The 14,968-nt window shown below is 58.5% G+C and overlaps 1 protein-coding gene across 2 annotated transcripts; it reads left to right on the forward strand.

The window, feature by feature from the left end:
• Positions 1-1,323: 1,323 nt before the first annotated feature.
• Positions 1,324-13,652, forward strand: TMEM184A (transmembrane protein 184A). Of its 2 annotated transcripts, XM_032259860.1 has the most exons (9): positions 1,324-1,480; positions 2,006-2,224; positions 8,221-8,386; positions 8,769-8,859; positions 8,965-9,040; positions 9,284-9,375; positions 10,438-10,607; positions 11,931-12,128; positions 12,710-13,650. In XM_032259860.1, the coding sequence occupies exons 2-9, from the start codon at positions 2,006-2,008 to the stop codon at positions 12,937-12,939; spliced, it is 1,242 nt and encodes a 413-aa protein (XP_032115751.1). In that variant the 5' UTR covers positions 1,324-1,480; the 3' UTR covers positions 12,940-13,650. The 2 variants fall into 2 exon arrangements, with proteins under 2 accessions (XP_032115751.1, XP_032115752.1); XM_032259861.1 differs by lacking the exon at positions 1,324-1,480 and having other exon boundaries at positions 1,938-2,224; positions 10,531-10,607; positions 12,710-13,652.
• Positions 13,653-14,968: the final 1,316 nt, after the last annotated feature.

Raw genomic sequence — 14,968 nt, forward strand, 5'->3', positions numbered from 1 at the left:
CCCAGCTACTCGGGAGGCTGAGGCAGGAGAATCACTTGAGCCCAGGAGGCGGAGATTGTAGTGAGCCGAGATTGTGCCACTGCCCGGTGACAGAGCGAGACTCCATCTCAAAAAATAAATAAAAATAAAAGAGGAACAGTGGCTCCAGTCATTGCAGCCTCAACCCCCGTTGCCCAGGGCTGTGGGAGGGTCGGAAGCATGAAGGACAAGGAGTGTGTGGACCTGCTGCAGGCACGGAGTGGGACTTGGTAATGGTGGCCCCCGCGGCATGAGCCCAAGCGTAACCAGAACAGGCCAAGAGGTGGGCTGAGGGCCCATGTCCTACTCCCAGGAGCCGGGGTGGGTGAGTTTTCCACAGGGGTCTCTGCACGGGGTGACAGGGACCCTCAGGGCCCCCCAACACCTTGCCAGACCTCAAAGAGTCCAGGGACCTGGCTGTCACTCCCTGCCTCCTGCCTTGACCCACAAAACCCAGAAATATTTCATTTCTTTTACTTTTTTTTTTTTTTTTTTTTTGAGACAGAGTCTCCCTCGGTCGCCTAGGCTGGAGTGCAGTGGCTCAATCTCAGCTCACTGCAACCTGTGCCTCCTTAGTTCAAGCGATTCTCCTGCCTCAGCCTCTTGAGTAGCTGGGATTATAGGTGTGTGCCACCAACCTGGCTAATTTTTATATTTTTAGTAGAGATGGGGTTTCACCACGTTGACCGGGCTGGTCTCGAACTCCTGACGTCAAGTGATCCGCCTGCCTCGGCCTCCCCAAGTGCTGGGATGACAGGCGTGAGCCACCGCATTCTGCCCAGAAAACAAATGTTTCAACACACCTCTTGGGGCATGGATTTTTTTTTTATTCAGGTGAAATTCACATAACATCAATGTTTAAGTGAACAACTCATTGGCAGTGAGTACCTCTGCAGTGCTGTGTGCCTGCTTCTACCTCATTTCAGGACCCCTGTCACATGCCCCAGAGAATCCCTGTACCATTAGCTGTCCAGCCTTCCTCCCACAGCCTGGCCCTCCTCGGCCCACCGCAGACCTCTCCCACCTGTCCCTGCTGGGTGGCAGCTGCCTGGCCGTCTGACATAGGCAGGTGAGGGCACCTGGCAGCCAGCAGGTTCCTGAGAGCCAGCTGCCACCCAGCAAACAGCCAGGAGGATAGAGTGTCAGCCATGGGAGGGGATGGGCCTGCAGCCTGGGGCTCAGGTGGGCCACTGGGGACATAAGGTGCTGGCTGCCCCGCCCCATCCTGGCCTGGCACAGCCTTTCAGATCCCAGCCTTGCCCCGCCCACTATGGGACTGCCAGTGAAGGCCACGTGGCCACGAGAATGGCCAGCCAGGCTTCCCTGGAGGCTGGGCCTCCCCGGACTGGGCCAGGTGCTTCCTGCCAGCGGAGGTAGAGCTGGGTCCTATGACTGCAGGCCAGAGGGAGAGGAGGAGGCTGGACTGCAAGTGTGGGAGTGGGTGGACCCAGGCCCCCAGCAGGTTAGTGGGAATAGCAGGTGCCTAGGTCTGCCAAGAACGCTAGCAAAGCTGGGCTCCCAGGTGGGCGGGCAGGTCCTGGGGAGCCAGTGAGGGCCCCTCCTCCATGAGTGGCTGCACACTCCCTCCTGCTGGGGCAGGTAGTGCTGTCCTGCACCTGCTCCCCAGAGCTCCCAGGCAGGCAGGATGGCAGGGGTTCCCCCTCCTCTGCCCCATTGGAAGACAGTCTTTGTCCCCTCAGAAGCAGGCTCCCTGCAAGCCTGCGACTCCAAGGTGGAAGCTGGTTTTACAAGGGGGAATCTAAGTAGGGCCCCTAGGTTGCAGGTGGCTGATGGGTGAGCCTGGGTGCCTGAGCTCGGGGCAGGGAGGGACCTGGGCCTTGTCCATGCATGTGGGGGCACGGCCTGGTGGGTGGCTCAGCCTCAGCGCCCATCTCACTGTCCCCTCCCTCCCCAGCTGCTTCCTGCTGCCGGACGCCAGCACCTTTGCCCTCACTCCTCTGGGTCTGTGTCCTCCCTCCCTCTGCAGATGAGTAATGTCTCAGTGATCCTGGGGACAGCTGGCGTCCCCCTGGTGTCAGCGACCTGGCCACAACCCAGCCCCCCACCGTCCGTGCCAGCTGGGCTGCAGATGGACCGCATGGGGAATGGCTCCCAGCAGGCCCCCTGGCTCTTCCTCACCTCCGCGCTGGCCCGAGGAGTCTCAGGCATCTTCGTGTGGACTGCCCTGGTCCTCACCTGCCACCAGGTAAGCCCTCCAGCCCCCAGCCTCCTTCAGGACCCCGGTCGCCAAGGGATGTGGCTGTGGCTCAACTGGGTCCCCCTGGGTGCTGCTGCTACAGAGGCTGTCAGAAGTGGCATCGGGCCAGGGCACAGGGGGAGGGGATAGGCGTTCCCCAAGACATGGCATGTGGGAGCTGGGCCTGAAAATGGGGAAGCCTGCCAGGCTGAGTACAGAGTGCCCACCAGGCAACCCCAGCTATTTCTCAGGCTCCTCACCTAGCTCACTGAGGTCAGCAGTGTGGTCCCATTTCACAGACAAGAAGACTGAGTCTCAGAGAGACCAGAGGTCTTTCCCAGGCTCATGTATCTGGAAAGGGGAAAGGGCCTTCTCCCTCCAGAGGTGTGGCACCCTGGAGAAGGCTGGTGAGGGGGTTGGCGGGGGGTTGAACTTTGCTCCATAGGGAGCTGGGGAGCAAAGGTTTCAGCTTGGCTAGAGGGACTGGGACTCCTGTGCAAGAGATGGGCAAGAAGCAACTTCCCCAAGCCCTCAGCTACACACAGCTCCCCACCTGAAGCAGTCCCCAGGTAGAAAAGCGGCCAGGCACTGTGGCAAGGAAGGGCCAGACAGAGGCAAGGAGGAAGCGATTGCCAAGGGCAGGGGCTGGGCAGAGAGGGCAGGGAGTCAGGGATGGGACCAGCCTGAGAGCCTCAGATACGCAGAGAGGCCGGGGCAGTGTGGGGGGCGGGGGCAGGACCTTGTCCAGAGCCCTTTACCCCACTGTGGGGAGGCGGCTTTCAGGAGGCACTGGGAACCCAGGAAGGCTGCAGAGAGCTTGGCTGAGAGCAGAGCTGCTCCCTGGGTGCCAGGGGCACTGGCATAGGGAATGGATCCATAGATGAGCCGGGCAGGGGGCCATCAGGAGACTCCTGGGCTCAATCCATCCTCGTGCCTCGGTCTACCAAAGTGGTGGGATTACAGGCGGGAGCCATTGCACCCGGCCTACCAGGAAACTGGCTGGCAGGGACATGGGCACGAGCCTCCAAGGCAGCATCTTAGTGACGACTTATGAACTGTTTATTAGCTGGTCGTGGGGGCCCGCATCAGTCATCCCAGCTACTCAGGAGGCTGAGGTGGGAGGATTGATTGAGCCCGGGAGTTCGAGGCTGCAGTGAGCCGTGACTAGATAACCAGAACCCAAGGTAGATTTGTATAAGCGTGGGCCTGGAGTGTGCAGAGCCAGGGAGGTGGTATGGAGGCAGGCCCTTCCTGTAAGACCATCAGGGGAGGCTTCCTGGAGGAGGCCGTCTTTGCATTGTAATTTTGGGAACTGGCTGTGTATGTGTAGCTATAGCCTGGCTTCAGCATCTTGGGGGCTTGCAGTCAAGACAGGGCTTGTGAAGGCCCCTCGGGCTCGAGTTCAGGCCCTGTCCCAGGAGTCTCAGGCAGGACAGGAGTGGCTGGACACCCTCACTTTTTACCTGCGAGGACCGAGGCCAGAGAGGGCGGCAGCTGGTCAAGGTCACCCAGCCATGCAGTGCCAGCCCCGAGAGAGGTCTCCTGCTGGCTGGTCATGCCGTCCCTCCCAGGCACCAGTGGGGGAGTGTGTGACTGATAAGAGTCTGTTCCTGCCGCCAGCCTCCCCCAACTTCCTGAGCTGCACCCCAAGCAGCCAGGTGCACATGGCCTCTGCTCGCCTGCTGCTGCCACTCATGGCACCTCCTCCAGGAAGCCTTCCCCATGAGCTCCCGTGCGCCCAGCTCCCAGGCTTGGCTGCCTCTCAAAGACCCTGTGATTGTGTCGTGTCCTCACAGAAAACATGGAAAATCAGCCGGGCGAGGTGGCTCACGCCTGTAATCCTAGCACTGTGGGAGGCTGAGGCGGGCGGATCACCTGAGGTCAGGAGTTCAAGACCAGCCTGGCCAACATGGGGAAACCCCTTAAAAATACAAAATTGGCTGAATGTGGTAGCACAGGCCTGTAATCCCAGCTACTCGGGAGGCTGAGATAGGAGAATCACTAGAACTTGAGAGACAGAGGTTGCAGTGAGCTGAAATTGTGCCACTGTACTCCAGCAGGGGAAACAGAGCAAGACTCTTTCTCAATTAAAAAAAAAAAAAAAACATGGAAAGTCCAGAAAGGTTTAAAGGCAAACGCTACAATCACCCATATTTTTTTCCCAGGCTTTTTTTTTTTTTTAAGGCAAGGTCTCACTCAGTCGCCCATGCTGGAGTACAGTGGCACAATCATTTCTCGCTGCAGCCTCCACCTCCCGGGTTCAAGCCATCCTCCCACCTCAGCCTCCCGAGTAGCTGGGACTACAGGCACACACCACCATGCCCGGTTACTTTTTGTATTTTTTTAAATTTGTATTTATTTATTTATTTATTTATTTTTGTAGAAACGAGGTCTCCTTATGTTGCCCAGGCTGGTCTCAAACTCCTGGGCTCAAGCAATCCTCCTGCCTCAGTCTACCAAAGTGCTGGGATTACAGGTGTGAGCCACCATTCCCAGCCTACCAGGCATTTTTAACATAATTTGAGATCCTACTTTATCATCTTAATTTTTAAATGCTGCATTGTATCAGAGCGTTTCCTTACACAGGTGTATTTTTTTTCTTTTTTAATGTTTTTACATTTATTTAACTTTAAAAATTTTTATTTCTTTTTTAAAGAGATGGGGTCTCGCTATGTTGCCCAGGCTGGAGTGCAGTGGCTATTCACAGGCGCAATCCCACTACTAATCAGCACGGGAGTTTTGACCTGCTCTGTTTCCGACCTGGGCCGGTTCACCCCTCCTTAGGCAACCTGGTGGTTCCCCGCTCCTGGGAGGTCACCATATTGGTGCCGAACTTAGTGCAGACACCCGATCGGCATAGCGCACTACAGCCCAGAACTCCTGGGCTCAAGCGATCCTCCCACCTCAGCCTCTCAAGCAGCTGGGACTACAGATGCTCACCACCACACCTGGCTAATTTTTATTATTTGATGTTTTGTAGAGACGGCATCTCACTGTGTGGCCCAAGCTGATCTCAAACTCCTGGAGTCAAGCAGTCCTCCCACCTCGGCCTCGCAAACTGCTGGGATTACTGGTGTGAGCCACTGCACCTGGCTAATTTTTTAATTTTTTCTAGAGACAAGGGCTCACTATGTTGCCCCGGCTATAAGTGTATTTTTTTTTTTTTTTTTTTTTTTTTTGGAGACAGAGTCTCACTGTCGCCCAGGCTGGAGTGTAGTGGTGTGATCTTGGCTCACCGCAGCCTCCGCCTCTCAGGTTCAAGGGATTCTCCTGCCTCACCCTCCCCAGTAGCTGGGATTACAGGCACACACCACCATACCAGGCAAAATTTTGTACTTTTAGTAGAGATGGGGTTTCACCATGTTGTCCAGCCTGGTCTTGAACTCCTGGCCTCAAGTGATCTGCCCGCACTGGCCTCCCAAAGTGCTGGGGTTACAGGCATGAGCCTCTGTAGGTGTATTTTTTAGCATGGTTTTCACTGGTGGTACAGCAGCTCTTTGCACTGTTGCACCATGATGTGACCAGCTTGTCCCACCATGTGGGACATGCCTGTGTCTTCGTACAGAAACCTCCTTCTTTGTTTCTGAATATATTTGTTGCTAGGGAACAATAAAATTCTTTTTATGTTTTGTTTTGTTTTGTTGTTGACACAGAGTCTGACTCTGTCACCCAGGCTGGAGTCCAGTGGCATGATCTCGGCTCACCGAAACCTCCACTTCTGGGGTTCAAGCAATTCTTGTGCCTCAGCCTCCTGAGCACCTGGGATTACAGGGGCGTGCCACCACGCCTGGCTAATTTTTTTTATTTTTTAGTAGAGATGGGGTTCTCCCCGTTGACCAGGCTGGTCTCGAGCTCCTGAGCTCAGGCAATCCACCCACCTCGGCCTCCCAAACTGCTAGGATTACAGGTATGAGCCATGTGCCCAGCCCCTAGGGACAAATGCTTTTTTTTTTTTTTTGAGATGGAATTTCACTCTTGTTGCCCAGGCTGGAGTGCAATGGCGAGATCTTGGCTCACCACAACCTCCCCTCAGGGTTCCCCCTCCCAGGTTCAAGCAATTCTCCTGCCTCAGCCTCCCGAGTAGCTGGGATCACATGCATGTGCCACCACACCAGGCTAATTTTGTGTTTTTAGTAGATACGGGGTTTTTCCACATTGATAGGGCTGGCCTGGAACTCCCAATCTCAGGTGATCTGCCCACCTCAGCCTCCCAAAGTGCTGGGATTACAAGCATGAGCCACAGCGCCTGGCCAGGGACAAATTCTTAGGAATCAAAGGGCTTGTGAAGACCCCCCGGGCTGGAGTTCAGGCCCTGTCCCACCCCTGAGCCCACCGCCAGACCACCCTTGAGTGAGGAGTCTCAGGCAGGACTGGGAGTGGCTAGACCCCCTCACTTTATACCTGGGAGGACCGAGGCCAGAGAGGGCAGCAGCTGGTCAAGGTCACCCAGCCAGGCAGCGCCAGCCCCGAGAGAGGTCTCCTGCTGGCTGGTCATGCCGCCCCTCCCAGGTACCAGTGGAGGAGTGTGTGAACAAGTCCTTTGGATGCCTTCACAGCAAAAGCCAATCTACCTTCTGAGAGTCTGCCCAGCCCGAGGCCAGGACATGTCCCCTCTGTCCCCCGGGTCGGACACTTAGCTGGACTGGGCTCTGGAAACTCCTGCTGAATGAAGCAATGAGTGAGTGTTCCTGTGGCCAGCCTAGGAACAAACAGGACCCTCACTCAAGACCAAGGAGGTTATTCAGAAAAAGAAGGATCTATTGTACAATGCCGTGACTATTATAAACAACAACGTGTTCTATGCTTGAAAATGGCTAAGAGTGGACATTTTCCGTGTCCTCCCTGCAAAGAAATGCTAAGTATGGGAGATAATGGAGATGTGACTGGGCTTGACTCAGCACTTTCCCAGGAACACACATGCCAGACATCACACTGCACACTGTAAGTGCATACAATTTGATTTGCCAGTTTAAAAAATAAATTTTAGCTAGGTGAGGTGGTTCACTCCTGTAATCCCAGCACTTTGGGAGGCTGAGGTGGGCGGATCATGAGTTCAGGAGTTCAAAACCAGCCTGACCAACTTAGTGAAACCCTGTCTCAACTAAAAATACAAAATTTAGCTGGGCATGGTGGCGCATCCCTGTAACCCCAGCTACCCGAGAGGCTGAGGCAGGAGAATCGCTTGAACCCTGGAGGTGGAGGTTGTGGTGAGCCAAGATTGCCCCACTGCACTCCAGTCTGGGCAACAGAGTGAGACCCTGTCTCAAAACAGTAATTAAAATAAAAAGATTTTTGAGAAACATGTTTTTTTGTTTTTGTTTTGTTTTGTTTTGTTTTTTGAAACAGAGTCTCGCTGTGTCACCACACTGGAGTGCAGTGGCACAATCTCGGCTCACTGCAACCTCCGCCTCCCAGGTTCAAGCGACTCTCCCGCCTCAGCCTCTCAAGTAGCTGGTATTACAGGGATGCACCGCCACTCCTAGCTAATTTTTGTATTTTTAGTAGAGACGGTGTTTGACCATGTTGGCCAGGCTGGTCTTGAACTCCTGACCTCAAATGATCCACCCGCCTCAGCCTCCCAAAGTGCTGGGATTACAGGTGTGAACCAGGGCGCCCAACCATGAAAAGTAAATTTTTCAATTGTATATTATTTTTAGTTGTAACCAGAAATATGTATTTAATATATACTTTTACATTGATACTTATATGTACTTCTATAGTAAATACGTATAAAAATATGTATCTGATTACAATAGGAAAAAATTTTCTCTAATAGTAAAAAGCATGCCCATTGTAGAAAACTAGAAAATGCAGGAACATAGAAGGTGCCTGGTGGCCTGTGCCCACCCATCCCCACCTCCTTCCTGGCTCACCTGGGCTGGTGTGGGGTTACCAGGTGGGCCTGTCACCCAAACTCTCCTGCACCCACCCACACCTCCTTCCTGGGCTGGTGCAGGGATGCCGGGTAGACCTGGCTCTCACCCAAACCCTCCTGCTGTGCCCAGATCTACCTGCACCTGCGCTCCTACACCGTGCCGCAGGAGCAGCGCTATGTCATCCGCCTGCTCCTCATTGTGCCCATCTATGCCTTCGACTCCTGGCTCAGCCTCCTCCTCCTGGGAGACCACCAGTACTACGTCTACTTTGACTCTGTGCGAGACTGCTATGAAGGTGAGCCCTGGGCTGTGTCGGGTTGGGGAGAGCGGAGGGAGAGACTCCCCAGGGCCAGCCCCCCGGAGCACCCCACTCTCCTGGTCCCTGTCGGAGGGGCTGCTACAATGGTCAGGGTTAGCGGCACTGGCAGGCCTGGAACACACGACCCCACAGCCTCCGGGAGAGGGGCTCGGTGGACCTGCCCTGGCCTGGAGGGGCCCTGACGGAGCACCCTGACCCTCTTGGGTGTCCTGCTGGAGATGGGGCCCTTCAGGGAGCCTCTGTGTGGCCTGCCAGTCCCCGCCGCTCCTGAGCATCCTCGTGTCCCGGTGTGATGGGTGCCATGGGGTCCCCGTGCAGCTCAGGGCTCATGACCAGTCCCCCTCTGTGCTCCCTGCAGCCTTTGTCATTTACAGCTTCCTGAGCCTGTGTTTCCAGTACCTGGGAGGAGAGAGTGCCATCATGGCCGAGATCCGTGGAAAGCCCATCAAGTAAGCCCCTCACCCCAGACCCCCACACCACACACACCCAGGACAGGGAGCCCGGGCAGCGCTGGGGCTCTTCTTCCGCGCCAGCTCAGGGACATCCCCCCACAGGTCCAGCTGCTTCTACGGCACCTGCTGCCTCCGGGGCATGACCTACTCCATCGGGTTCCTGCGCTTCTGCAAGCAGGTGAGGGGGCCCACCCGGCCCTGCCCCCCCTCCTTCCAACTGGCCCTGCCCACCCTCCTCCCACCCAGCCCTGCCCCCACCACCTGGCCCTGCACCCCCTCCTCCCACCCTAGCCCTTCTGGACTTGGCCAACCCAGTGCCACACCACCCAGTGTCGAGGGGCTGCTGACTGCTGGCTGCCTCATCCCCCATTCCTGGGCTCGGGGGGGACCCTGCCTCATACCAACCAGATGCCCTCCCTAGGCCACTCTGCAGTTCTGCCTAGTGAAGCCCGTCATGGCCATCACCACCATCATCCTCCAGGCATTCGGCAAATACCACGACGGGGACTTCAAGTAAGGCAGGAGGTTTGGGGGCACCTGGCAAGAGGAGGTCACTGGGTGGGGTCCCCAGGGGCCCGGGAGTGGGGCCCCACAAGGCGGGCTTGGCGTCTAGCCGAACTAGGGGTACCCCAGGACGGGCACCCACTTCCTCTCCACAAGAACCTCAGCACTGCCAAGGCCAGGGGGCTGGACCTCCCCTTGCAGGACGCACCGGGTTGAAGCTTCAACCCAGTGCCAGTGTCTGTAACGAGGACCCCAGGGCTTCATGGCAGCCAGTGATGGCCCCAGCCCCCACCCTGCCTTGGGCTCCCTTGACATATAGGGCATCTGGGCTAAGGGGGTCAAGGTCCATTCCAACCTGTTGGCTGGAAGACAGGCAGCCACCCAGCACAGGAAGGACCCCCGCCAAAGTCCATACACAAACTCACCAACACCACACATGTGCACACACGTGGTTTTACAGGTGCACACGCATCATATGTGTATGGTCACACATGCACATACGTGCACACATGCACACAGCACGTGTGCAAACCATGCACACAGCACAATTACGTATGTTCACACCTTCATGCACACATGCACACACACATGCACACACACATGCATGCAATGTGTGCGCACATAGCACAACACACCCCACTCATGTGCACGTGCACACATGGCATACATGCACACACACACATAGGTGCACACTCAGGCATGACACCTGTATGTCCACCACACAGAGGACCTTCAGGCAGTGGCCAGGTGGACTGGATTGGGAGGCGGCATTTTGACAGAGGCAGCCTGGATGATGTCTGAGCAGAGGACGGGATCCTGGAATGAGGAGGGGCAGGGCTGGTAGGGAGAACAGCCGTGTGGCCCTGCCCTGCCCTGCAGAGCCCTGAAGCCACCCCCATCTCCCCACGCTCTCCTGCAGGCCCTGGAGTGAGGATCAGATTGGGCCAGGGTCCCTGTAGGGCCCATGCCCCTGGGTGGGGGCCAGGCCGAGGATGTGGCGGCGGCAGCTCTGGGGTGGGGAGGGTGGTGGGGGCGTGGGGCCATCCTGACCACAGCTCCTGTCTGGCCCAGTGTCCGCAGCGGCTACCTCTATGTGACCCTCATCTACAACACCTCCGTCAGCCTCGCCCTCTACGCCCTGTTTCTCTTCTACTTCACCACCAGGGAGCTCCTGCGGCCCTTTGAGCCTGTCCTCAAGTTCCTCACCATCAAAGCTGTCATCTTCCTGTCATTCTGGCAGGGTGTGTGGGGCCACTGGGGTGGCGGTATGCCAGGGCTATAGTCCAGAGAGCCCAGGTTCACCTCACACCCCCATCCCAGGTTCACACCCCCATCTCGGGTTCACCTCACACCCCCATCCTGGGTTCACACTCCCATCCAAAGTTCACCTCACACCCCTATCCCAGGTTCACACCCCCATCCAGGGTTCACCTCACATCCCTATCCCAGGTTCACACCCCAATCCCAGGTTCACCTCACATCCCCATCCCAGGTTCATCTCACACCCCCATCCAGGGTTACCTCACACCCCCATCCTGGGTTCACACCCCAACCCCGGATTCACCTCACATCCCCATCCCAGGTTTACCTCACATCCCCATCCCAGGTTCACCTCACACCCCCATCCCGGGTTCACCTCACACCCCCATCCCGGGTTCACCTCACACCCCCATCCCGGGTTCACCTCACACCCCCATCCCGGGCTCACCTCACACCCCCATCCAGGTTCACCTCACACCCCCATCCCTGGTTCACACCCCAATCCCGGGTTCACCTCATACGCCCATCCCAAGTTCACACCCCAACCCCGGGTTCACCTCACATCCCCATCCCAGATTTACCTCACACCCCCATCCCAGGTTCACACCCCCATCTATGGTTCACCTCACACCCCCATCCCAGGTTCATACCCCCATCCCGGGTTCACACCCCCATCCCAGGTTCACCTCATACCCCCATCCCGGGTTCACCTTACACCCCCATCTCAAGTTCACACCCCCATCCCAGGTTAACCTCATACCCCCATCCCGGGTTCATCTCACACCCCCATCCCGGGTTCACCTCACACCCCCATCCCAGGTTCACCTCACACCCCATCCCGGGTTCACCTCACACCCCAATCCCAGGTTCACCTCATACCCCCATCCCGGGTTCACCTCACACCCCCATCCCGGGTTCACACCCCCATCCCAGATTCACTTCACACCCCCACCGGGGGCTCATCTCATGCCCCCTTCCCCAGGCCCTGTGAGCTTCAGTTTCCCCAGCTGTGGCACAGATCAGCTGGAAGCCAGGGTAAAGCTTATGGGTACAGGGGAAGTGGGGAGGTCCCGCTTTGGGGCTGGAGCAGCAGGGCAGGCCCAGGAGGGCTCCTGAGCATCTGCTGTGCTGAGATCCCTGACTTTGGAGGTGCCCTGCCCCCCTAAACCTCAGTCTCCCCTGGGTGGGACGAAACCACATGGACAGGATCACAGCGCTTCGGGGAGCTGCTTCAGGGTCCGGGGCCTCTTCCTCCCCTGTAGACCCCATCGGGGGCTGGGGCTGAGTGGCTGTGGCATCTGCAGGGCTGCTGCTGGCCATCCTGGAGCGATGTGGGGTCATCCCGGAGGTGGAGACCGTCGGCGGGAACAGGCTGGGGGCTGGCACGTTGGCCGCTGGCTACCAAAACTTCATCATCTGCATGGAGATGCTGTTCGCCTCTGTGGCCCTGCGTTACGCCTTCCCCTGTGAGGTGTATGCAGAGAAGAAGGACAACTCGCCAGGTATGTCCTGCCTTCCAGCCGGGGCACCCAGAACGCACAGCCCTGCCTTCCAGCTGGGGCACCAGGTCTGTGTCCATGCCACTCTCGAGGTCCAGGAATGCCAGCTCACTGGGCAGGGAGATGACCAGTGGGCATCCAGCTCCAGACAGGCACCTGGGCTGTGTGGGATCCAGGTAGTCCCAGATCCCAATGGTGATAGGGGTTGGGCATCCCCTGCCAGGCACACCCCCCATTAGGGTGGGGACAGCCTGTGGCCTGCCTGCCTGGCTTCTCATCAGTCTTTGTGGAGTGGCCAGGGTGCCCACCCAAGGCCAGCCAAAGGTGTACCCCGCTGCTCGGAGCCCCTCTGAAACTTCAGGGCGATGTGGTCCTTGGCAGGGGTCTGGCCAGGGATAGTCCCAGTGCTGGGTGGAGGAAGCTGGACTGGGGTCCAGGGGTCTGGGGCCACCCTCCGCTGGCTGATGCCAGACCTGGACATGCAGGAGCCCCAGCCCTGGGCATCTGGTAGGCAGGGCTGAGGGGCATGTCCGGGGGCTGAAGTGCAGGGGGGATGGTGGGGTTCACATGCTGCATTCCCCCAGCTCCCCCGGCACCCATGCAGAGCATCTCCAGCGGCCTCAGGGAGACAGTGAGCCCCCAGGACATCGTGCAGGACGCCATCCACAACTTCTCTCCCACCTACCAGCACTACACACAGCAGGCCACGCACGAGGTACCCCGACCTGGCACCCACCCTGGTGGCAGCTCTGGTGGGAGCAGGAAGAGCCGGAGCCTGGAGAAGCGGATGCTGATCCCCTCAGAGGACCTGTAGAGGGGCCTGGCCTGCTGGCACCTAGCTAGGGACCCAGGTTGCCCAGGCCTCTGGGAAGAATAGGGTCCCCGATCCACCAACCCTCCTGCCAAAGGTGGGGCCTCTCCTGAGAGCCCTCCTGTGAGGCCCTCGGAGCCCACTTCCCATCCTCCCTCCAGCCCGGTGTTCAGGGCACTTAATGGCCCTGCCAGGCACCCAGGTGGGCCGGCCGCCCCAGGAGAGGGCACCTGAGCCAAACGGAAGAGCCTGGGGACACCCTGGGATCACCTGCCATCAGTCCCCAGGGTCACTGTGGGGCGGGCAGTGAGTGTGGCTGCAGGGCCTCGGCTGCACGGGCCTCATGAGAACTGTGAGTGGGTCAGACGCCCCGACTCGAGACAGACAGTGGACGGATCCCAGGCTGGGCAGCTGCAGGGAGGGGCGCTAGGGCATTGGGCAGCCCAGCCCTGACACAGCAGCTCTGGGTGCTGCAGGCTGGCAGGGTCCACACAGGCTGGCTGGGGCTGGGCCTCCTCAGAGCCTGCTGCGGCCATTGTGGGCACGTGGAGAAGGGCCCACGTGACTCCACATGCCAGCCACAGGGAGCCCTGGCCAGGCGCCCACAAGGTGTGCCTGGGATGGTTCACAGAACCACTGGGTGTCTGTGAGGCTGGCCAGTGCCACAGGGCTGCGAGAATCGCTCTTATTTATATTTAAACACCTTGGATTTTCTATTGAGTCTTAGCTTCTGTTCCAGCAGGGCCTGTAGCCTTGGGAGCAGGCAGCAGTGGGGGGTCACAGGAGGCCGACTGCTCAGAGTCTGCACGCGGGAAAGGGGGTCCCACCCATCTGGGGTGGACAGCCTCATTGCCCAGGGCAGTGCAGGGCAGAGGTCAGGCAGTGAGATCACAGCGGCCGTCTTTTTCCTGGGAGCTTCTGCTTCCTCCAGAATGGGCCTCGTGCCAGCCCCATCCACAGTGGAGGTAGAGGCCACGAGGGCAGAGCCCTGAGCATCTGGGGCACAGCGGGGGCTCCTGCCTGGGCGCCTGCCTCCTCCCCTTCTCTTATTCCTCCACGTGCCAGGCACGGCCCTGGGTTTGAGGAGCCAAGCCTCAGACACATGCCCTGCCCTCAGGAAGCTGGAGGCACCCAAGTGGCCTTGGAAATCCCAGCGGCGAGAACAACTGCCACCCAGGGACTGAAGGGGCTTCTGGGAGGACATGTGGCTGGATCAGGGTGAGGGGTGTCACTGTAGGGGCACACCCCCCTAAGCCCAGGGCCCGTAAGGGGAGAGGGCAATGACCCAGCCTGCAGGTATCAGTCAGCTTTGTGTGTCTGGGGCCCGAAGCACAGGTTGGGTGGGGGCTGGGGCAGTAGAAGTGGGCAGAGCCTGGGAGGGGGGCTCAGGCAGTGGGTGTGGAGAGCCAGGGAACAGCAGGCACAGCATACAGGAAGGCTCAGTGGGCACCACCCAGGAACCAGAGCTCCCACCCACACTGCCCCCACCCATGGCCACCAGGAACAGCGGGAAATGTGTCTCAGCTCTCTGAGGGACTCAGCAGGGTGGCAACAGACCAGTGGTGCCCGGGCTAGAGAGGATCCACTCCCAGACTTTTGCTTTCTGGGCTGGGGACGTGGGGACTCAAGGCCAGTGGGTCTGCAGGGCCCAGCTGGGCTGCCTGATGAGACCGAGCTCCCCTCAGGCTAGAAAGACCCCCACCCGCCTTACTGGACCTCTGCAGGGGGAGGCCCACCAGGTGGCTACCATCTGTCACCCCATCAGCAGGTGGGAGCATGGTGCTCCCCAGGTAACTGCTGCCAAGGGGCAGTTTCTGGAGGCTGGGGACACTGGCCAAACCCTGGGCCTTCTCTGCCCTTGCCCCGGGGAAGGCCACCCGTTTAGGGCTTGAATTGCCCAAATCTCATGTTTGGAGGGTGTGTGGCCGACAGCTCCCCTTCTGGAGACCCAGATACCGCATGGGCTCTGGGCGGCAAAGGCTGAGGGCCAAGGACTGGGCTCCTATGCCAGCAGTACCAGGAAACTGACACA

This window comes from Sapajus apella, unplaced genomic scaffold, assembly GCF_009761245.1.
Source record: "Sapajus apella isolate SASKATOON/1434 unplaced genomic scaffold, GSC_monkey_1.0 scaffold112, whole genome shotgun sequence".
NCBI classification, from domain to species: domain Eukaryota; kingdom Metazoa; phylum Chordata; class Mammalia; order Primates; family Cebidae; genus Sapajus; species Sapajus apella.

Bases quoted from the DNA above. Each gene is read 5' to 3' on its own strand.
- TMEM184A (XM_032259860.1), top strand. From the start codon at position 2,006: ATGAGTAATGTCTCAGTGATCCTGGGGACAGCTGGCGTCCCCCTGGTG. The intron at 8,387-8,768 runs GTGAGCCCTGGG...TGCTCCCTGCAG, and splicing joins TGTGCGAGACTGCTATGAAG to CCTTTGTCATTTACAGCTTC. The intron at 10,608-11,930 runs GTGTGTGGGGCC...TGGCATCTGCAG, and splicing joins CTTCCTGTCATTCTGGCAGG to GGCTGCTGCTGGCCATCCTG.